At 42.7% G+C, this 23705-nt stretch overlaps 1 protein-coding gene across 4 annotated transcripts in view; it reads right to left on the bottom strand.

The window, feature by feature from the left end:
* ELMO1 (engulfment and cell motility 1) overlaps nt 1-23705 on the bottom strand; it is a 568433-nt gene that overhangs the window by 23495 nt on the left and 521233 nt on the right. For all 4 annotated transcript variants that reach the window (XM_040260178.1, XM_040260181.1, XM_040260177.1 and 1 more), the window contains 3 exons: nt 17805-17968; nt 10239-10351; nt 328-435 (listed from right to left, as the gene is read on the bottom strand). In XM_040260178.1, coding sequence (XP_040116112.1) covers nt 328-435; nt 10239-10351; nt 17805-17968 — 385 coding nt within the window. The remainder of the gene's footprint in view (nt 1-327; nt 436-10238; nt 10352-17804; nt 17969-23705) is intronic.

Genomic DNA, 23705 nt, shown 5'->3' with positions numbered 1-23705 from the left:
TTATTTTGGATCATCAGAAAAAGACACCTGACAATCAGGTTTATGCTGGTTTTGTTTCTTAGAACAGCACGTGGACAAGTAATATAAAAGTTGATGTTGGAACTCTAGATTTGTATCTTTCAGGACAGATGGGTGCGTATTCCTTCCCCAAACCACAAATCCACCAAGGTCTTGTGCTTGATGAGATGGCTCAGGCCAGGACTCACAGCAAGGTGGGCCCCGCCCAGTGGGTTTACTTAGGTTAACAGTCTTTCTGTATGATATTCTGTGACCAGGAAAGAAACAACCAACCAAAACTCAGGCCTCCTACCCAGAAGAGACACTTACATTTGTCCTGCAAGGAATCATGGGGCACTTCTCCCTGGGGACTTTCTTCCAGATCTCCATAGTGCAGGACCTTGTGGTTTGGTGAAAGCCGACAATACCAAAACTTGTCTGAGGGAAGGGAAAAAAAAAAAAAGAGAAAATGCAGATTTACTAGGTAAGTGATTCTGATTTTCAAAAAATATTGACACCCTTATTTCCTCAGAGCCTTTCCTGACAGAATAGGCAGTTTCTTTGATTTTAAATCTTCAGAAAGGAATGAATTCTAAGAGCCCTGGCCGTCGGTCCCTTCTCAATTTTTGTACACAGTTAGCCCCTGTCCTTCCAGGTAGACATTTGGTGCCTCTGGGAAAATTACCAGATCCTTTGAGGACAATGGCAACAAGTCTGAGGTGGTGACTTCCAGAGGAGTATTTCATCAATATCTATAATGATGAGGGCATGATTAATTATTCAGTTAGGCCTGACAAAGTAGGGAGAGAGATGAAGAAAAAAAGAGTTTCTCAGAATTTTTCTGCTTCTGCTTCCCTCTGTGAGATTCTAAGACTATTGAGATGTTTGTGCCATATCTCAGCTGGCATAGTAAAGCCTTCACCCCTGAGGCCTATACACACAAACTAATCATGAATATATTATTAGGATGCTAGTAATCCATACAAAAGGGGTGGGATTCATGAGGAACCATCCCAAGTCAGAAATGTATCCAAGAATGAGGATGTCACATTCATCTCCTCTCTAATTTGTAAAGTTTAGCTCTCTTGAATAGGCTTGATGAGTACCTTAGGATCATCCTTATAAATAACTCCCTCAGCTTAACTTCATCTGCTCCCCTAAAATGTAATAACAATTTTTGAATGAGCTTGTGAGGTAGTGGGAAGGAGGTAAAGAGTGCTTTTGCTAGATAAGAAACTTAAATTGTGATAGTGATCTTTGTGTAGCTCTCAGGGCGGGGGTAGACGCTGCCTTCTCTGGGAAGCCCTCTGTGATTACTCCAGCCAAGGGGACTCTCCCCACCCTCTTAGCTGCTCCAGCGTCTCCTCTGATGATTGGTACCCTCATAAATCCCTTAGTATTCCCATTATCTGCCATAGAGCTCAGGCAAGCAACTTGCCTAGTGGGGACATGATGAACAGTTATTAACAATAGAAGAAGACTCCAGGACACTTAACAGTCCCGGCAGTGTGGAAAGCCAAGGCTCTCCGATGACAGCCGTGGCCTTCATGATTGCACTGCACCAATCCCTTGGTACAATGCCTGCCATGGAGAAGCTGCACAGTTGCTATTGGCTAAACTGATAAATGAAGACCCAAAAGGACTCAGTCAAGATGTGTAAGTCCCAAAACATCCATGACCTGTAAACCCTTTGTGCAATTACGTAGTTGGCAAACATAGTGGCCTGGGTCAAATCACCCCATTACTGTGTCTACCCATACAAATTGTTCTGAAGCCAATCTGACCAGAAAGCTCTCTATACCATTTAACAAAACTGTTCTTTTATCTAAAATTGCTTTCACCAAAAAATTATGTCTTAACTACAGTTCTTTTAGTAGAAAACCAAGTTTTAAAAATGGAGGCAAAAGTCACACAGTGAACAAAGGAAACAACTTGATCCACAAAAGCAAAATACCTCTCTGATTCCTTTCTCAAGTAGAAATAGGGTTTGAGAATTCCTGAATGTAGGCTGTACACAGCAATCCATATATTTAAAAAAATCTAAACTCCAGTGGAAAAATTTGAGAAGAAAGAAAATGTTATTTGAAGGCTAGGAAAACATCTGGAATTGCTAAATTTTCAAAATTCTGTTATATATATACACTCAACACAGGGAGGGCATTTCAAAGGGAGAAAATAAAATCATTCCCTGAATAATTCATAACCACTTCAATTAGGCAGCTTTCCATGAGGAGAACATATTTGAGAATTTGACTTGTAGTTCACAGTAGGAAAACTACAATTTGATAGAAGCGGTCTAAGCTTCAGCCATGAGCACCCACAGTGTTCTTGGGGGCCTGGCATGATGGACTATAGAGATCTCTTCAACCCAAAGGACTTTCCACCTTGTCTAAATAAACTGTGATGACCACAGCTGGAAAAACTTCCTGGAAAAACTTGCTATAGTGCTTTCCTTCCCCTGCTACCTCTGAGGTGGGACTTTGGCTAAGTGAGCAACTGTAATAGAGTAACAGAAAGCTGGGAGAGAAGTTGGTGAGTAGTAGCACTTGGACATGCTGGTCTTATTTTGAGTAAGGTCTTAGCCTGTTCTCTCTAGAAATCCCTCACTTCTCAAGCTGAGGGAAACTCAAGAGACTAGCAGGGCTAACATGAAGCCCAGGAGTCAACATGGCGTAATCAAAGAAGACTGCCATCCTCAACATGTTTGGGGGAGCGTAAGAAAGTTAAGAGACACAAACATGCTGTGGAGCTGAATGCTATAACACTTCAACAATTTGCTGCATATACTTTCATGGCTTGTCTATTTAATAGGTTAAGTCTCTTCAGTGACTATTTGCAGAGTGCCTACAGTGCTCACAGGACTCTACTGCATACAGCAAAAGTCATCAGGATCAAAGGCAAACATGAGGGACAAAGCCAAAAAGCTCAAGGAGAAGGAGCTCCCTCAGTTCTTAGCGGCCACTTAAAGAAAGATGGTGGAAACACTTGTCTCAGGTCTGGGAAATATGGACAGTGACTCAGCAACTCCGCCTGTACTACAGGGAAAAACAGAAAAAGGAAAGATCTCTTGTGCAGCATATTTCTACATTCAGAGACTACTGGCATCAGTGGCTACTTATCATGATGGCTGAAGATAATCATCTTCTTTGCAATGTTGTAGTCGCTGTTTGTTTAAAGAAACACAAAAGGCTACCTGGAAACCTGGAAATCTACCATAACACTATAGTGTAGAGCTGACAGATTTTCCTCCTTCCAGAGGACTAAATTTTCTTGACCTCTTTTTTTTCTTTGTTTTCAGATCTGAAATCCCTGGGCTTCCCAGGTAGCTCAGTGATAAAGAATCTGCCTGCCAACATAGGAGATGTGGGTTTGATCCCCGGGTTGGGAATATTCCTGGAGAAGAAAATGGCAATCCACTCCAGTATTCTTGCCTGGAAAATTCCATGGACAGAGGATCCTGGCAGGCTACAGTACATGCGGTTGCAAAAAAGTTGGACTTAACTGAGCATGCATGGGCACCGGAAATCCCTAGTGTATATGTATTTATTTATATATTTATTTATTATTATTGGAGTATGATTTCTTTACAATGTTGTTTTAGTCTTTGCTGTACAATCAAGTGAGTCAACTATACATATATATACATCCCTTCTCTGTTGAATCTCCCTCCCACCCCCACACCTCCCTGCTGCCCCGCTCCATCCCACCCCTCTAGGTTATCATGGAGCACTGAGCTGAGTTTCCCGTGTTATACAGCAGTTCCCTTTAGCTATCTATATTCCACATGGTAGTGTGTATATGTCAAAAATTTCTCCCAGTATGTCCCACCCTCTTCGTCTGCCCTGGAATCTCTGGACTTTTAAGATACCACTATCTTTTGGTTTTCCTTATACCTCTGACTATCTCTTCTCTTATCCCACAGAAGTTCCTCTTTCTCTCTCCACCACTAAAATGGCAGCGAGCAAAAGATCTGTGCATCATCAGTGTGAGTGACGTTCTGCTCCTCCCATCAAATAAGAAGTCTTGGATGGATGACAGAATATTGGAAAAAGGGCTGAAGGGCTTGGGAAGGTTGTTTTGATTCACAGACAAATGGGTGGATGCTGAGCCAGTCTCTCCCTCGGGATAAAGGCTGGAGTCATTAGCTCTGGGAAGGTTTAGAGGCATCATAACTTGTGTGTCCGTCTTGAAGGCAGAGCAGCTATAAAGGAAGCAGAGAAGCCAGCTCCAGCCAGCATAGCACACTAACTTGTTGGGTGAGACATTTCCAGCGTCAGCCACTGGTGGCAGCTTGATTTGCAGTTTCTTTCATGGTAAGCAAAACATGTATTTTCTTTTCAAAACCCAGCATGATGTTACTAGTTTCCCAATCCCTTTGGGCAATGAATGAGTGGATTGTGTCACTAAAAGCAATTAGCAAGAAGCAGTGAGAACATTAGCAAAGATTGTTTACTAGCCTTTAAAGAGAAAGCAGGAGTTACTATGGAGGTCTTTCAGTCAATTACAAATGTTACTACATTAATAGACATTTTTAATTCCCCAAACTAAAAAACTGAAAATATGCAGATAATTTTGTGCTTCACTTTTTTCCCTGTGTGTATGTATGTGAGTGTGTGTGTGTGTGTGTGTGCGCGGGCGCATGTGTGTGTGTTTGAAGGATCAGAGAGAAAGGCTGGTTTCAAAGCTCACAGCCTGATAAGAAGGTCTCCAGGGCTGATTAAAGTTATTCCCAATGTCACATAGATCATTATGGAGCTAATCACCCCTGACAACTGTAATTCTTGCAGTAATATTTGATACAAGTTTCTGCACCACTGCAAATACTCTACACCTGCTTTATTTAATAGTAAGAAAAGAAATTTTGAGTTTTATTTCATTTTAATTAACTCACATAGCCATAGGTAGCCATACGGAACAGTACAGTTCACTGCCTGTCTTCGTATCCAAAACTGCAGACAAGTGTAGAGTTGGCCAGCAGGTCTTTAGGGCAGATGGGCAAGCTGAATAATAGCTACCATTGTTGAGCAGGAAATGTGGTTTGTAAAGTGAGGCACAGGCCACAGCAGGAACTGAGTCCTGACTGACTCTATCATGGACTCAGGGACATCCTTGTATTGTGTGCAAAGCCTACAGCTGGCAGCTGGCTGCTGGCCCAGGGGGCCCTAAGAATCCTGTGTTTGGGAGACAAGTGACCTTTACTAAAGAGAATTCTTATGGCACTTCCACTAAGATTTTGAGTCTTTCCTAGGTTAACCTAAAATGTGCAATGTCTTCAGTGTGCTCAGGGGAAGGTCCATTTCAAACCTTCCCATGTTACAAAAACATAAGCGATGCTAGCAATGTTTTTAAAGGGAAATATTCTTGAGTTCAGTGAAGGAAGACAACATCCACAGATACAGAATGAAGGTCATTCTGCCTTTCAAATCTTCCTCACTACACTGAACATTTTTCAGAATAGAGACTCCTGTTTTGATTCAGAATTCTGCCTCCCCGGAGACTCTCGTTTCACAGCAAAAGATAACTTCAGAGCCCTGAAGACATCTTCAAGATGGTTTAGCTTAACTGATGCTTTGGAGTCCACAGACCTTAGTTACACACCTGCCCTTGACACATCAGCTATGGAGTCTTGGCCAAATTATAAAAATCGTTATGGACTCCTATGGTTCCTTTGTTAGATAACACTAAAAATTATATGAGTAAAACATATAGAGAGTACCTGTCTTTCATCTTTCACAAACCCAGCTCTCAAATATCAGTACCTTGGAATCTTTCAGTTAACAGTAACCCCTCTCATCCACACTACTGGATGATTATCTGTTATTCTGATCTATTGGAAAGTGCCTTTTTTCCTGAAAATAATCTGGCTTTTATTCTTTTGACAATGTACATTTTATATAATTTGCCTTTTTTTTTGTAGAAATGCGTTATGATAAGGTTTCATGAAATATTAAAAGAAAACTTAAGTCCAAGAGGAAGAAACAACCGGTGCCCCCAAATGGGCCGAATGTACCACTTGACTGTAGGTCTTTGGAGTGAAATGAAAGGGCAAGCAGGTACAGCAACTGTGGCTGAAGCACAGGAACATGCCAACTCCTCTGGGTGCTCGTTTTGTTCATCCCTGGGTTTCAAATTAGATTTGTCAAGTTAATGCTTAGAGAAGGGATGCTGGTCAACAAAATGGGCACTGTCTTCAAAGACAAGTAGAAATTTCATGCTATGATTTCTTGAAAATGACACTCCAACGTGTAGCCCTGGGCTCTAATCAAGACTATTCAATGCAAGTGATTCTGAAAGACCCTAATCTCTGAAAAGGAAGGAAAATAGGAGGCAGTTCCGAGCCTGTAGAGTCTTACGAAGCAAATAATGGCTCGAATGTAGGCAGCTTCTGAGATTTCATCTTAACTCTCTTGAGAAGCCCAGGGAACACAGACGCAAGGCAAATTTATCATAAAGGACTGTGGACAAGAGGCTTTCACACTCCACAGTGAGTGCGGGACAGAGTGAAGCAGATATGTGACAGTCACTGCCAGTCCATGGCCTATGTTTAAAAACCTATATTCTAGGGACTTCCCTCGTGGTCCAGTGGTTAAGACTTTGCCTTCCAATGCAGGTTCAATCCCTGGTCGAGGAGTTAAGATCCCACATGCCTCGTGGCCAAAAAACCAAAACATAAAACAGAAACAATATTGTAACAAATTCAATAAAGACTTTAAAAATGGTCCACATCCAAAAAAAAAATCTTTAAAAATCAAAAAATAAGAATGTATATTCTGAGTAACTATAAATTAAAATACTAAATATCATTAATGAATGTTTGACAATGTGCTGAGCACTGGACTAAGTGCTATGCATGCATGATTTTATTTAACTCTCGAAACAATTTGATGTAGAAACTGACGTCCTCACTTGACAGATGGGAAAGAGAAGCACAGAGAGATGTATTAGGTTGCCCAGGGCTATCCAGCTAGCAGGCAGGGAGGCAGAACTTGAATGCAGCATGGTGCATCTCCCATGATTTACTGCTTCTCAGTTCTTCTGTGGTCAAAATCCCCAGGAATCCACATTTGTGTATATCTCTGTTGGACTAACCAAGCAGCAGAGTTGCAAATGAGGCAGACAGAATGATGGGCAAGCAGAAACTCAGGGACCTTCTAGTCAAACATGGCATGATAAAGGGCCCTACATCTGCGCCTCCCCTTTCCAGTTGTGTGGGACAGGAGGCTCTTTCCTACTTTCCCCGAGAAAGGTAATATGTAAATCCACTCATCTGTGTCTAACTCCCTGTCAGACAAGTTTAGAGGGAGTGTGGTCATGCACGGGCCCTTTGTACTTGCTCTTTAACCAGGGATATATTTCACGGGTGTCCCCGTCTCATATCTTACCTTTCTCAAAGGGACTTTGAGAAATAATTTTACTTCTCAAATAATTTTACACCTGCTGCTGCTGCTAAGTCACCTCAGTTGTGTCTGACTCTGTGCAACCCCATAGACGGCAGCCCACCAGGCTCCCCCGTCCCTGGGATTCTCCAGGCAAGAACACTGGAGTGGGTTGCCATTTCCCTCTCCAATGCATGAAAGTGAAAAGTGAAAGTGAAGTCGCTCAGTTGTGTCCGACTCTTAGCGACCCCATGGACTGCAGCCCACCAGGCTCCTCCGTCCATGGGATCCTCCAGGCAAGAGTACTGGAGTGGGGTGCCATTGTCTCCTCCATGTCCTCATTAATGTGTGTAAATCTGAATGGAATGTTTGGATGGGGTGATAGGAAACCAATTTCAGCACAGTCTGCTTTGAATCTCTATTTTTAAGCACACAAAGCTAGTCACCAGATTTTAAATCAATTTACCAAACCCTAAAAAGCCTTTCTTTCTGCACTCGGAAGGATGATTTTATACTAAACACAGATGGCCATGCTCCCTAGGGAGTTTAACTAATAAATTTATAGTCTAGATGCTAATCACTTTTTGTTCATTAGGTAATTCATTTTTAGAAAACTGAAAAAGTTGAAAATTTGGAAATAACGCTTTTTTAGCCAAAAAAACTGTAATTATGACATCTAGAAACAGAATTATTCTAATAGAATCTACTCATTTCAGCCTAGAAAAGGAAGTCTTGTGTTGGAGTATACTGGAAGGTTAAATTGGCTTCTTTGAATTATCATTATATTCAGAAGAACTGTATCAATAGCTGGCCATGAATGGGGGCATTTGGTGGCATGGGTCTATTTGCTACCTTTCCCCTCCCCCACTTCTGTGCTCTCTCCCCAGTGTCAAGTAAATAGAAACTTTATAAATTACCTAATGTGGGCAATGCACCCTGACTATTCATTTTGCCAAAGGCAAAGAGGCGATCCGGGCATATAACAGACAATCCAGCTAATGAAATAACAGATCATCTGATCTTGTACTCCCACTTAAGGGATGAGAAATTGTGGACCTGAGAGGTCATGTGTCCTGCCAAAAGACACTCAAGTGGTTCCTCACAGAGTTGAGAAGCCTAGAACCAAGCCTACTCACCCCCAGCTAGCTCCTTGTTCTTTCCTACAGGGTCTTCCAGAATAAAAGAGCAACCACCTTCTACCCCTCCTCGCCCCACCCCCTTCTTTTTTTAGCTGCTTTCTAAGAGATGCATTCACGACCAATTTTCTTCCTCACAGTAAATTCAGGAGACAAGCATTGTCATCCCCATTTCATGGGGGAGCTGCCCAAGGTCATGGAGCTGGACAGAGGAAGAGGCCGGATGGCGCTCACTTCATCTGGCTCCAGGACTCCTGTTCTCCTCACTGTACCACACTCTTTTCCTGGAGTAGCATCCACTCTGATGAAGGTGCCCAAATGCAGGGGAGCAGTGAAGAAGGAGCAGTGAGCCAGTCCTTCCATGGCTGAATGGAAGCGATAAGTGCCTTCCTCCTACTGTGAGCCTTTCTCAGTCCCAGCTGTAACTCAGCTCTTTCTTATTCTGCCCATTGTCCTCTCCTGAGGCCCAGCCTGAAGCTCACTGTCATCAGTGAGGGTTTCTTATCCCCTGGGAATGACCTGCATTTTCATTTGTCAAGGAAGTTCTGCCTTTGGACATTTCTTAATATGATTTTTAATGGTTGCATTTGAAATACTTTGAATTTACTCAATATTCAGCACAAAGCCATTAAAAGCAAATGGCCGGGAGGATGGGCTCAGTATAAACATGAAGTGATGTATGTCATTAGTGGACGGGCGCTGTGACTAAGCAGGGCATCCATTAGGTTTCAAAAACATCTGCCAGGGTTTCTCCAGGGCCATAACTGATGTTTGTTCTTGGTACAGTTACTAATGCTTATTCTTTTTCCTGACTGTTCCCCAATCTCTTCACCTCTCCCTGAATCTTATATTTCAATTTTATTTTCTATTTGTTTCTAGGACAGTATGATACAAATACCTTGACTTTGCAATGAGCCATATGTCAAGAAAGCAATCAAAGGAGTTTATCTTCCTGGCTAAGAGACAGCTGGACATACTTCCCATCTACTGGAACTAGTTTAATGGCACCTATTTGGACTCAATATTTTGGGCTTAAAATTTATAGAGACAATTCAGAAATTTCTCTTGCAAGATTATGAAAACTGATTCTATCCCACCTTGGTTCACTGTTACTTATACTATGAATAAAATATTCTGACCTGGAAGAGAATCAGTATGAGGATTTGAAAACAAGGGCCATCTATGCTGAAAATTCCAAGATCAAATCCGACAGTGGATGCTAGCGTTCCTGACAGCGTAGTGAATCATTAAAAATTATGGCCATAGAGATGCTGGAGCTTAAATCCCTACTCTTCTGTGACTGGGCAAGTTACTTTGTACCCCACTGCTTTAGTTTCCCTCACTGCCTTAGTTTATCTATCTGTAAACTGGGTGTAATCACAGTAGCTACTTCATAAGGTTACTGGGAAGATGACATGCATTAACATGGGTCAAGTGAGAGCCTGGCACATGGTAAACACTCAGTAATGTTAGCTGTTGTGGGACCACTACTGGCAGACATGAGGCATGAAATGGTTCAGGTGACTCTTCAGTTCAATGGGTCTTCTGCTGATTTTAGATTTTGATTCTTCCTGTCTATATGGGAAATTAAAACTTACCTGGAATAAGTTACAGCTATTCTTGTTCTGAGTACAATGCTGCTTAGCCGACCTTTAAACCAACACCCTTACCCATGTGATTCCTTAGGGAGCAGGCCACTGTTCTTCCTTGCTAGGTCTGGAAACAATACCTTGCCTCCGCCGGCAGTTGAGTTTCCTAAAGCAGGTCCCTTCTACGAGGCGGTTCAGGCGTTGTTGTTTGATCAGCTCCAAGATTTCTGGCTGAATCTTCTCCTTTAGTTCCCTGTGAAAGGATAAACACATATTCTACAACACACCTTGAGAATAGCACTTGGCTGAAAGGGCATCATGGCAGAGAGGGCAGGTGCATAAAAGCTCCATCTTTTCCTGAACATCCCCAGACCTCCTAGGTTGGTGCTTTAGAGAATCATTTATTAAGCATCAGTAAACAGGGTTATCTGTTGTAGTAACTGTATAGATTCTCTGACGTTTACAGAATACCCACAAGAGCCCCAATCACTTCAGTGACGTTTTTCTAGACCGATGTCTCCAGAGACATTTTGTCTCTTGTTTTATAAAGTCACAGATACAAATTTATGCAAAAATTCACTTAGTTCTTCTGAGACAATGAATCTCTGGTCATATTCTACTCCTTACAGCAGATAGATAAACTCCTAGACTACATGTGTGGTCTGATCAAACAGGAGTGTTGGACAACCACGTGGTGACTATTGTACAGCACACAGTGTCGGGTGAAGCAAAGGACCACTTACAAAGGGGAATAACATATCATCTGAGATTTTAGCCCATAGAGATTGGGATAATGAGGGCATAAATTAAGGATTATTTGCATCTTGTCTCAGGCTAATACAATGTAATTTAGGTTTAGAAGTACTACACTGTAAAGATATAATAATGAGTACAGTGGGTTGTAAACCCTTTTTTTTTTCCCAAGAGCAGAGATTTTTTTATCTTGTGAAATTTTAGGTAGCACCCTCGTATTTGAGTATATTAAAACTAGAGTTTTTCTAGTTGAGGATGTATAGAGAGACCTACAGTCTAGCCCTCAGAGCAGTGTTGAAAGCACTGACTCAAACTCAAAAGACTAGGATTTCCATCTAGGCTCTGCTCTTGATTTCATGTAGCTCCTCTAAGTCCTTCCTCATCTGTAAAATGGGAACAAGAATGTTTCCTTCCAAAGGGGACAGTGTGAGTATAAGCGAGCTGTAAGCGCTAGGCAGGAATGCTGAGCGTTTCTGGATTTGCTTAGATAATATTCTTGCCTTTCCTCAGGACAAACATTTCTTGTGCCCGTAACACACTGTAGTCAAGGCTCACATTTTTCATAAGCTTCAGCCTTAACTCTGGACTCCCTCTGGATAGTAGGCAATCTTTGTTCCCAGGTATGAAAGGCCCTACAAATTCAGTCAGTGTGTTCTATGAGCCAGGTAGTGTACTAGGCAAATGTAGCTCATTTAATACCCTTCTCTCCTCCCCACCAAAGAAGCCCTGACTTTTGGGAACAGGTATTAATATTACCAGTCCCATCTCACAGATGGAGAAATAGCTTACAGAAGTGAAGCCCTGAACAGGAGTACACAATCAAGTGTTTCTTGTGCAAACTGCTTCTATTTACTCCTGAGAAAAAAAAATAAAGAATAAAAAGTGATATGAAAGGATCTGGCCATCTAACCAGGTATGCTAGTAAGCTGTTAATACATATTTGGACTTAAATGGCCTCAAATACCAGGGCATTTGATCCCGTTCCATCTGACCAGTTTTAAAGCTGAGTGTGGATATTCACCCCAATGGTACAGCTTGGTGCGTTTGCTCTATGTGCATTTGCTTTTCTGGTGTGGGTCTCACAGGGTCTCATCGCAGGCATTCATATTACTAACATTACCTATTATCAGCGTTCAGTTTCTGTAGAATGGACTCAGAATTGCAGCTTCGATGAACCCTGCTCTGAATGGACAAGAAGGTGGGAGATAGCCAAGGGAGTCACACATGGCAATAAATCACTGCTCCTGGCTTCAGGTTGGGAATGAGGTGGATAAATCATGGGAGAGAGAAACTGGGAACTTCGTCAATTCTTAGGTTAGAGATGCATCTTTAAAGGATAGTTTTCCTAGGTTAGAGTTAACTATTAAAATGGAGATGAAGATGCAGAGATGAGGACCAAAAGGAGGAATAACTGAAAGAACTTGATGATTTATGATTTTTAGTGTAAGAGCCAGATGTTGTCATCATAGCACCTTCCGTTATGAACCATCTCTGGGGATGGACTGTCAGAATAAGTGGATCTGCTGCTACAAAGGTTACCTTTTCTTGTTATGAAGCCCAAGGACCCCAAAACATGTTTAGGCACTGAGGGAAATGGAATAACTTTTTTCCTTTTTGTAAGTGATGTCCTCTTCTTTCCCGCAAATGGGCTCAGTAGCTGCAGACTTCACTCATATTAGGAAAACATATGTAATCCCTACATGGTGTTTCTGTGAATGAGATATGACCTCTGGGGGAATCTTGGTAATAACCATGGGCTGAAATTGGGCTTTGACATTCTCAGCTTGGCGTCAATGAGGTCAAGGTCATGGGTTCACTAGCTCTGCTTTGATAAATATTCCTCTATTTCTAGCTAAAAGCTTTGTAAATAAATAAAAGGAGGAAGATTAAACAAGATAGAATAAGTGAGTGTGTGAAGAGCAGTTCAAAGTCTAGCACTGTTTCCAGAAGAGAATTCCAAGTCTAAGCCCAATGAGGCCAGTGACATACGCAGAGGACAGACAGTACCACTAGACTGGTGAGCCTCCTTTCCTGGACCTGGTGTTCATCTAGAACAGAGGCTGCACTGAACAGGGGCATTGGCTGTGAAAGCCATGAGCAATGCTTGTGACCAGTCTTTAACAAGGATGTAGATTTGCAGGACAGGCAGAAGCCATATTTCTGGCTCTACCTGCTTTTCCTTTTTCTTCCTCACCTACTTGTACTGGACACTCCAGGATAAGATGAGGTGTAAACGAATATATTCACAGTGTCGGTTTTACCATTTCTATGTTGACAGTGAGACAACTTGCTAAATTCTGGTTATCGACTCATAATAAGAGTGACTATTTCTCAGAGTGTTTGTTAAGTGCAGGGCATATACTAAGGGCTTTTCATGTATTACTTCACTAAGTCCTCTGAACAACTCAACAATGTAGACATTTTATCAACTTATTTTTAGAAATGAGAAAAACAGGTTTAGAATGGGTGACAGAACTTGACTGAGGAGCCACATTTGCAAGCGATGGCCTGGGAATCTGATCCCGGGTCTGTTAGCTCCTGGGTCTGCGTTTTTCACATCTGCTACTCTGCTTCTATGGTGTTTGTCCCTGCAGCTCCCCTCCCCCCAACATCATGGCAAAGGATCTATTTGGGGACTTTTTGAGCTTTTTATATCCACTAATTCAGATCAATTGTGTGGATGAACTTATCCTCCCCATAAAGTCACACGACGGAGAAAGGGACGGCAACCCACTCCAGTACTCTTGCATGGAAAATCCCATGGACAGAGGAGCCTGGTAGGGTACAGTCCATGGGGTCGCTAAGAGTTGGACACGACTGAGCGACTTCACTTTCACTTTTCACTTTCATGCACTGGAGAGGGAAATGGCAACCCACTCCAGTGTTCTTGCCTGCAGAATACCAGGGACAGGAGAGCCTGGTGGGCTGCTGTCTATGGGGTCGCACAGACTCGGACATGACTGAAGCGACTTAGCAGCAGCAGCAGCAGTAGGAAAGTCACACGAAGTAGAAAGTAACAAATACCTCCTTCTGAAATAATTAGTCAAGAGCTAAGAAAGAAAACAGAGCTTCTTCAACCCACTGAATACAGTCTTCCAAAATATTTGTTCACCCAGAGCTTGCATTTTTCTTCTCAGGAAATATAAACATTTTATAAAAATGAGATGCACGCCTCGAGGAATCTTCGTGGCTCTGAGATTTGCCTCCATGCTGTGTGCAGCAGCCAGGCGAGGGGGAGGGGATGGTCAGCAGCGTTCTGCACCAGAGATCAACCATTCAGCCCAGCCACTGCCCAGTCTGCAAAATGAAAAGCTTGAACTGGATGACCTTAACATCACTTTTCAGTTCTAAAGTATGAATTCCTAAGCCCCAAGCTTGGGTTAGATGTGTCTCCTATGTGCTCTTGTGACAACCCATCCTTCTGCGCTTCCTCTCACCTGGCACAGTCCCTGATAATCCCTGCTAATCTCAGCTTTAATGCCTGGCACAGGGACAGCCAAGTGTCTCTGGTTCTCTGCCTGTCCTAGCACCTCGGGACCTTGCAGGAAGGAGTTACTCAATACATGATTGTTAAGTGAATGAATGAATGAATGCAATCATACATGGTTCTCTGCGTTTTCTTTGTGTGGGTTTATCCCATGAGCCACTGTGGCAGCATTTAGATTTCATCCAACTACAGCAATGAGTTCCTGTCTAGCAGATCATTCTAACAGACAGAGCATCCCTGGAGAAGCAGCTGGAGGCTGGTAGCCTCCTGCCTACTTCAGGGGCCAGGATAGGGACCAGGCCGGTTCATGACCTCCCCCATGAAATAGCTCTGACAAGTTTTTATGACTTTACTAGAGCTCTGGTGGACCATGGTGCTTTTTAGTCCCAAGCCCAAGTGATGATGCCAATGTATATACACACAGATTTCTTTTGTATTTTCATAGCTTCTCTCTATACAGGTATATAATAATAAATGTAAAGATAAGAGTTTCTTATAATAAAGGGAAAGCAAGGGAAATGAAACTTCAGAACGTCATTGCAGAGCCTTGAGACGTACAGATATGAAGTCAAAGCAGGAGCAAAATGTTTGTACTTGATAAGCACTTAACAGTCTTATTTGGAACAAAGTCATGGTCAAACATTAATTTAGAATCACTTGGCCTTTTGGACTTAAGTGGTCCCTTAAGACTCTTTTTAGGCTTTAAGAATTGTTGTCAAAAGGCATAATAAAATCTTCTTGTGTTCACACATCTGCTGAAACAAACATTATGAAATCCAACATTTTAGTACTGCAGGTCCCAGGATGGGGCAAAGGGCCTCTGTCCCTCCTTGCAAGAGAGAAACTGCATCAGAGAAATGAATAAAGAAGAGATGGTACACAGATATAATGGAATACTCCTGCTGCTGCTGCTAAGTCGCTTCAGTCGTGTCCGACTCTGTGCGATCCCACAGACGGCAGCCCACCAGGCTCCCCCGTCCCTGGGATTCTCCAGGCAAGAACACTGGAGTGGGTTGCCATTTCCCCCTCCAATGCATGAGAGTGAAAAGTGAAAGTGAAGTTGCTCAGTCGTGTCCAACTTTGCGATCCCATGGACTGCAGCCCACTATGCTCTTCCATCCATGGGATTTTCCAAGCAAGAATACTGGAGTGGGGTGCCATTGCCTTCTCCGAATGGAATACTACTAAGTCATAAAAAAGAATAAAATAATGCCATTTGCAGCAACATGGATGGGCCTAGAGATTATCATGGTAAGTGAAGCAAGTCAAACAGAGGAAGACAAATATCATTTAATATCACATATATGTGGAATCTAAAAAAATAAAATGAATGATATAAATGAACTTATACCCAAAACAGAAATAGACCCACAGACACAGACATGGCCACTTGTGGTTACCAAAGCAGATGAAGGGGATAAGTTAGTAGTTTGGGATTAACATATACACACTGCTATGCATAAAACAGATAACCAGCAAGGACACACTGTATAGCATAGGGAAATATGTTCAATATTTTGTAATAACCTATAAGGGAAAAAATGTGAACAAGTATCTATCTATCTATCTACTACTTTGCTGTACACCTGAAACTAACATGACGTTGCAAGTCAACTATGTTTCAATAACAAACTCTTTTAATTAAAAAAAAGAAATAAACTCCATCTCTGAGGAGTCAGCTGTTTATTCAAAGCTCTTTCTGCTTGGTATTCAGGGGCTGTTATTTTCTTCTATTAATAGCTGATGACCAAAGCAAAACCCCAGCTCTGCCTCTTAGGAGTGCTGCCTGCTGCTTGATGTGGATACGGCTTAGGTTTTACACAGATGTGAGCTGCCAAAGGGGCTTCCCAGGTAGCTCAGTTTTAAAGAACCCGCCTGCCAGTGCAGGAGATGTAGGGGATGTGGGTTTGATCCCTGGGTCAGGAAGATCCCCTGGAGGAGGAAATGGCAACGTACTGCAAATGACAACCTGCTCCAGTATTCTTGCTTGAGAAATTCCATGGACAGAGGAGCCTAGCAGTGTACAGTTCATGGGGTCCAAACTGTCGCATGCAACTGAGCGGCTAAGCATGCATGAGCCACCAAAGGCCCTGAGGAAGCATTTCCCCTCCCTTGCTGCCTGACCTCATCCCCACAAAAGCCCACAGTTCTGCTCTGCAGCTTCTAATGATGCTTCTTAAGGCTTGAAAACAAACACAGAGTAGATGCTATAGCTTGGCTATGTTTTTTTCTGTGCACTTTTTAAAACTTCATCTTAGCCTTGCACTCGGCAAAGCAGCTCTGGTAGGGGAAATGAAGAATTAGCTAAGGGATCTGTGGGCTGGAGTTCAAGTCCTGAATCCTACACTTGCCAACAAGGTCCTTTCCTCTCTAGACTATATTCTTGTCCTCAAGTAGAAATAAGACCTGCCTTCCTCACACAGGTGTGAGGACACGATATAGCATAAGGAACACGAGGAGGTACTTTGCAAATCGCCAAGCACTAAACATTTCAGATATATTGGAGCAAGAAACAGAAAGCAGGGATAAAGAAAAGGAAAAATCAGAGAGAGAGAGAGAGAGAGATGTTGAAGAGGTGCTTCATGACACCAAGGATGTAGGATGGTTTCATAGGAAAGTTCAGAAGAAGCCACATTCAGTCTTTTGAGGGAAGAATGAGAGTAAATGTCAAACACCTTTACTTCCCATCCTGTTTCCTATTTTCTTTCCTATGAAGTATAAGGTAACAAAACTGATCTAGTTCTAAGAAAAGGACACAGGAAGATAAACAGGTCAATACTAAGAAAAGATAAAGGAAACAACAGTCTAAAACAGTGTTCATGTTCAGGTTTAGAACATCATAAAGATGGAGATGAAATTACAGAATCATTGCAAGTGCACCTGATGCCAAGTCCTGTGAAAAGGAGCCCCCTGATTCTTCACTCGAGGCCTCTGGGTTGATAGCTACAAGAGATGTTCTGCTGATAGCCACATGAGATGCTCTGATGCGAAGCAGAGCCAATGGGGCAGGGAGACAGTGGGTCGCTCCCTTTCAAGCTCACGCTCCCTCCCACTCATGACACTTCAATGCTCCTCTTGTTTTAATTATCACTAAGTCTCATTCTGGCTGGAGCAGAACATCTTGCCACTCCAGAGTGCCTACATAGAATATAGCTTTATGGATAAAACAAAAGAGATTGTCCCAAGTATTAGAAAAGTTTCCAGTCTTTTCAGCTGCAAATCCTGAGAGGACTCATCAGTAATTGGGTCACTTCTTGGTTTAGATTCTCCTGCCAGCACCTCCTGTCTCCACCTCCCCATAGCCCACCCCTGCCCAGCCTTTCCCAAGGAGTTGCTGAGACTTCAGGAATTGAGTAGAGATCTTTCATTGGCTTTCCATGCAACACAGCCCAGCTGGGTGATAGGCTTTCACTCTAGAAACGGTGCATCAGAGCTGTTGAGAAGGCAGAGGTCAGAGGTAACTTACAAAATCGGGCGAGACTGGAAATCTTCCTGGTTCATCCTCTCAGACTGGCGGATTTTCAGGATTTCTGTGTAGCTCAGGTTCTGCAGTTTGCTCTTGAACTGGTCCAGGGAGCTAGGCTTGGTTGTAAGAGCTCTCATAACCTGTTCCTTCACCACCTGCATTACCTGTGAGATTGAAGGAAGACCATAATTTTCCTGGGGATTGACCTTACCCATTCAGAAAAATCTTCCACAGATTATGGTTCCCTAGCCCCCGATTCCCTTCATTTGCACTTTTGGCCCTAACTTGGAGTGTGCTTTTCCAGAGAGTCAACTACTATGATATACAGCTTCCATTTCCTCCTATACTACTGGAATTGCAAGGAAAAGGTGGATTGACTAGCTCTGACTTGGGAAGGGAGAGGGAGACTTAGGGTGGGAGGGTATATACCTATTCATTTGCTTGATATATTGTATGACTGTAGAGGATGCAAACTCAAGAAAAAAAGGAGTCTAAGCAACAGCTAGAAGTCTGCATAATCATTGTTTTTTTTCCAGGAGAAAGTCTCTGAGACACAATTAACTGTGGAAGTTTGTTGGCACTGGTTCAAGTGAATGTGAAATAATACCTACACCCATCCCTCCTGGATTGCTTTCGCCATGTAGTTAAGGTCTGAGTGTTCACACAGATGATATATCCCCAAATGTGTATGCGGTATTGCCTCTCTGAGCCAGGCACTGAAAAGAGAGGTCTACTGAATTAGAACTGACACATCCCGTTGGAAGCCTCAAGAAAAAAAGAAGAATATGGTAATTGGCTGCTTCGGGACAGGTGCAGGGCACAAGGAGGCAATTAACCATTGCCTCTATTAATGTGGATTCATCTTCATCCAAATATCTAGAACAGGAAAAGACCAGAAAACACACAGAGGCATCCAAGAGACTGTAACCTTGCTGCTTCTTTTTTTCAAATCCTCCATTACAGATGCTAACAACAACTGTTACCCTTGATAACATACCTACTATGAGCCAGATACTACAAAAGGTACTTCATATGTATTCTTTATTTTAATCTACTCAAATTCAGGATGTAGGTATCATCATTATTCCTATATGCAGAAAATGAAGCTTTGAAAACCTTTACTAGTCTAAAATTCTATAGATGATGGGTAGGTAGTTGAGCTGAGATTTGAACTTAGGGCTGACTGTAAATGCTGTATTTTACTGCCTTCATACTAACATTCTGGGGTCATCTGCAACTTAAAAATAAGAGGAGATCACCAGTGCACCTCAATTATGTGCTGGGTTTGGTGTCAGGCACTTTGCTGTTCATCAACTCATTTAATCCTCTTTTCAATACAGTAGAGTATATGTTTTTACTACTACTTTAAAGATAAGAAAATGGACTCAATATTGGGAAAAGAATCTGAAAAAGAATAGATATATGAATATGTATAATTAATCACTTTAATCACTTTTCTGTACAGCTGAAACTAACACAACACTGTAAATCAACCATAATATAAAGTACAACGTTTAAAAAATATATAAGAAAATGGTCACTGAGAAGGATTGAGAACTTCTCGAAGGTCACACATGTCTAGTTGAGATCTAAGATACCTGTATGGTGAACAGAACATACACTGAGTGTTGAACAGCCCTGGGGTACCACCTATCCCATCATTATGAATGTGATCTCAGTATGCTCCTATGGCTTCTAAACAGTCATTCAAAAATTCAAGCACAGTAGATAGTAATTGCTCACTGATGGGAAAAAAGTATTAGCTGCTCGTCATGTCTGACTCTTTGCAACCCTATGGAATGTAGCCTGCCAGACTCTGCTATCTATGGGATTCTTCAGGCAAGAATGCTAGAGTGGGTTGCCATGCCCTCCTCTAGGGCTTCTTCCTGACCCAGGGATCAAACCCAGGTCTTCTGTGCTGCAGGCAGATTCTTTACCATCTGAGCTACCAGGGAATCCCACTCACTGACTAGTCTCACCAAAATGTCAATATTTCATGAAATGTTATTGAACAGAAGTAACAGTTTTACAGGATGGAAAAGACTGTGGCAACCAGAACTTCAAACCCGAGTGATGGCCAGGTGATGGGAAAAAGATCTCACCATCTCAAGTAATATTAGGCAGCTGAAATGTCCTCTATACACTGGACAGCCCGTTGCACTGGCTGAGCTCTGTTTAATGGCATTGCCCCTCTCTGATGGTACAGGGTGCTTTCTCCAAGTGGATGTCTCTCGCATAGCTGTCCTATTACAAATAAGGACCTGTCCAGTGATCTGCTGGGGTCCAGAGGCTTTGAGAGGCGGAACAAGAAAATGAATCCTTCTTGGTAGCAAAACCAAATGTGTCTCAGAAAAGCCAGAGCCTTGGGGGAACCCATAAGCCCACGAGTCCTCTTAGCTCAAGGATGTCTGATAGCTCACTCTTTAGTTATCTGCATGCACACTGCTTGCCCTGCCCTCGTGTAACCAGGAATCCCATGTCAACCACATTTTCCTGTAGTCAACTGAACATGGCTGAACCAAGGGTAAGATGAGTCATAGGTGGCTGGGAGACAAACAGGTCTGTCTATTTTCAAGTGCTATCAACCTTTATTTTTCCTTATATGCTTCTAACCTTTAAGAATCCATGCCCACAGTAAGACTACCCACTACTAGGTGATCTATTTGCATTTTCATAGGGACCAGCAGGCAAGAAGTATTTTATCACAAGAAATAAATCTAATTGCAGGAATCTTGAGAAACTTCAGAAGAAAATGCGAAGGATGACAGACCTATATCATTCACTATGGATCTGCTTTATCCAGTAGGCAACACTGTTCTCAGAGGACTGTGTGCCATGCTTGCCCTGTAAAAAGGTTGCTGGTGATAACTCTGATGTAAGACTCTTGAGAGTCCCTTGGACTGCAAGGAGATTCAACCAGTCCATTCTAAAGGAGATCGGTCCTAGGTGTTCTTTGGAAGGAATGATGCTAAAGCTGAAACTCCAGTACTTTGGCCACCTCATGCGAAGAGTTGACTCATTGGAAAAGACTCTGATGCTGGGAGGGATTGGGGGCAGGAGGAGAAGGGGACAACAGAGGATGAGATGGGTGAATGGCATCACTGAATCAATGGACATGAGTTTGGGTGAACTCTGGGAGTTGGTGATGGACAGGGAGGCCTGGCGTGCTGCAATTCATGGGGTCGCAAAGAGTCAGACACGACTGAGCGACTGAACTGAACTGAACTGAAAGGCATGAGGGCAACTGTCCTCCAGGCCACTGACTCATGGGACTTTCTGGGGCCATGGCTGGATTACTCTCTGGAGTGTAATTCCATGGGTTATTAGGGTTACCATAAGTCAGACTATATTTTAAAAAATATTTTTATTTATGTATTGGGCTGTACTGGGTCTTAGTTGTGGCATGCAGGATTTTTATCTGTGGCATGTGGAATCTAATTCTCTGATCAGGAATCTCTGACTTAGCCCCTGTGCATTAAGAGTGCAGTTTTAGCCAATGGACCACCAGGGATGTCCCAATCAAACTGTATTGATAGAAACTTTTAACAAAAATTTGCTCGAGAAGCATCATTTGTGAAATCAACATAACAAACATTGCTGAGTGCTCATGGCAAACAGATGGAAACAGTGACGGACTTTATTTTTTTGGGCTCCAAAGTCACTGTATATGGTGACTGCAGCCATGAAATTAAAAGATGCTTACTCCTTGGAAGGAAAGTTATGACCAACCTAGACAGCATATTAAAAAGCAGAGACATTACTTTGCCAACAAAGGTCCGTCTAGTCAAGGCTATGGTTTTTCCAGTAGTCATGTATGGATGTGACAGTTGGACTATAAAGAAAGCTGAGTGCAGAAGAATTGATGCTTTTGAACTGTGGTGTTGGAGAAGACTCTTGAGAGTCCCTTGGACTGCAAGGAGATCTAACCAGTCCATCCTAAAGGAGATCAGTCCTGGGTGTTCATTAAAAGGACTGATGCTGAAGCTGAAACTCCAATACTTTGGCCACCTCATGCGAAGAGCTGACTCATTTGAAAAGACGCTGATGCTGGGAAAGATTGAGGGCAGGTGGAGAAGGGGACAACAGATTATGAGATGGTTGGATGGGATCACTGACTCAATAGGCATGAGTTTGAGTAAACTCTGGGAGTTGGTGATGGACAGGGAGGCCTGGTGTGCTGCAGTTCATGGGGTTGCAGAATTGGACATGACTGACTGAACTGAACTAAACTGAAGGCATGGTCTTTGCCTTGTGTGAACTAAGGGTCTAATAAGAGAACCAGGATGAGCAAAGATTATGACAGTTGAAATGTGGATGTGACAGAGCAGACGGATGGATAAACATTGTTGGCAGATGGGAAGGTATTTCAAAGAAGAGGATGTCACATGAATTTAGAAGGGAGTATGCATATTCAGTGATGTTGAAATGGGTAAATAATATGGAAACTACCACATCTTAACTGGTTGAAACCTGGGCTGTGTCTGAATTGGAACCAGTTACATAAACATTGTTTCATGCCCCCAGTGTAACGGAAGAGAGGAAAATTTCCAGTTGACCTTCCACCTGATCTGCTTCTTTTTTTACTCAGGCAAAATGCTAAATTTGGAATGCTTTACAAATTTTGAAATTGTGACCGTCTCATATCTTTCAGTATAAATGGTGGCTAAATATGGTCAAGGCTGAATTATAACACTTTGTAGTTTCATGTGAGGGGCCCTGCAGGAGCTGCCCCTTTCCTCATTTAGAGAAACTCAGAGTTGAGCCAAGGTTGTAATTGTTATCTCCTAATGTTATTTGACCTTCTAGTGGGAGGTAGGACATGTAAGAGAGACAAAGATATAGCAACTGGAACATCAAAAATGAAGAGGTTTTAAAATAGAATTAGGTTAATGCTGGGGGAGTCTTAACAGCTCTCTCCACTTTCCTCATTTTATAGATGAGAAAACACAGGCTCAGAGGGCCAGGTGATTCTCTTATTTCATGAGTTTCTTAAGGAGCTGTCAGAGATGACAGTCACTAGGCTACGTGTGACTAGACACAATGATAATGCTGGTAAGAGGGCATGTAGCATGAACTGACCGATCAGCATCCTTCCCAGACTTTTCTGACTCAACTTGAGGCAGAATTGCTCTTTTCGCCTCAAACTGAGAACTGTGAGAATGTCCCTTAACAAACGACAGAGTGGAAGATAATGAGCCCGATGCCAGTAGAATCAGACACAAGAAAGTTAGAAGCATGTGCACGTGTGTGTGCGGGGGTGGAGAGAGAGCGAAAGAGAGAGACAAAGAATGTGTTAATAATGGTGATGACATGTGCATGTACTAAGTCACTTCAGTTGTGTCCGACCCTTTGTGACCCTTTGGACTGTAGCCCGCCAGGCTCCTCTGTCCATGGGATTCTCCAGGCAAGAATACTGGAGTGAGTTGCCATGTCCTCCTCCAGGGGATCTTCCTGACCCAGGGATCGAACTTGCATCTCCTGCATTGCAGGCAGATTCTTCACCACTGAGCCACTGGGGAAGCCCAAAGATGAAGCCATGCTGCTGCTGCTAAGTCGTTCCAGTCATGTCTGACTCTGTGCAACCCCACAGACAGCAGACCACCAGGCTCCCCTGTCCCTGGGATTCTCCAGGCAAGAACACTGGAGTGGGTTGCCATTTCCCTCTCCAATGCATGAAAGTGAAAAGTGAAAGTGAAGTCGCTCAGTTGTGTCCGACTCTTCGCAACTCCATGGACTGCAGCCCACCAGGCTCCTCTGTCCATGGGATTTTCCAGGCAAGAGTACTGGAGTGGGGTGCCATCATTTTCTCCACCACAAAGTCAGTTCAACCCTGGTATTTGCTGGTTTGATTACATAAGCCTTTTTTCTGGAAATGGTTTGAATGGGATTCTTGTCACTTTC

This window comes from Oryx dammah, unplaced genomic scaffold, assembly GCF_014754425.2.
Source record: "Oryx dammah isolate SB20612 unplaced genomic scaffold, SCBI_Odam_1.1 HiC_scaffold_18, whole genome shotgun sequence".
In the NCBI taxonomy this organism is placed as follows: domain Eukaryota; kingdom Metazoa; phylum Chordata; class Mammalia; order Artiodactyla; family Bovidae; genus Oryx; species Oryx dammah.
The sequence above is the reverse complement of the archived record's forward strand: the minus strand, read 5'-3'. Positions and strand labels throughout refer to the sequence as shown.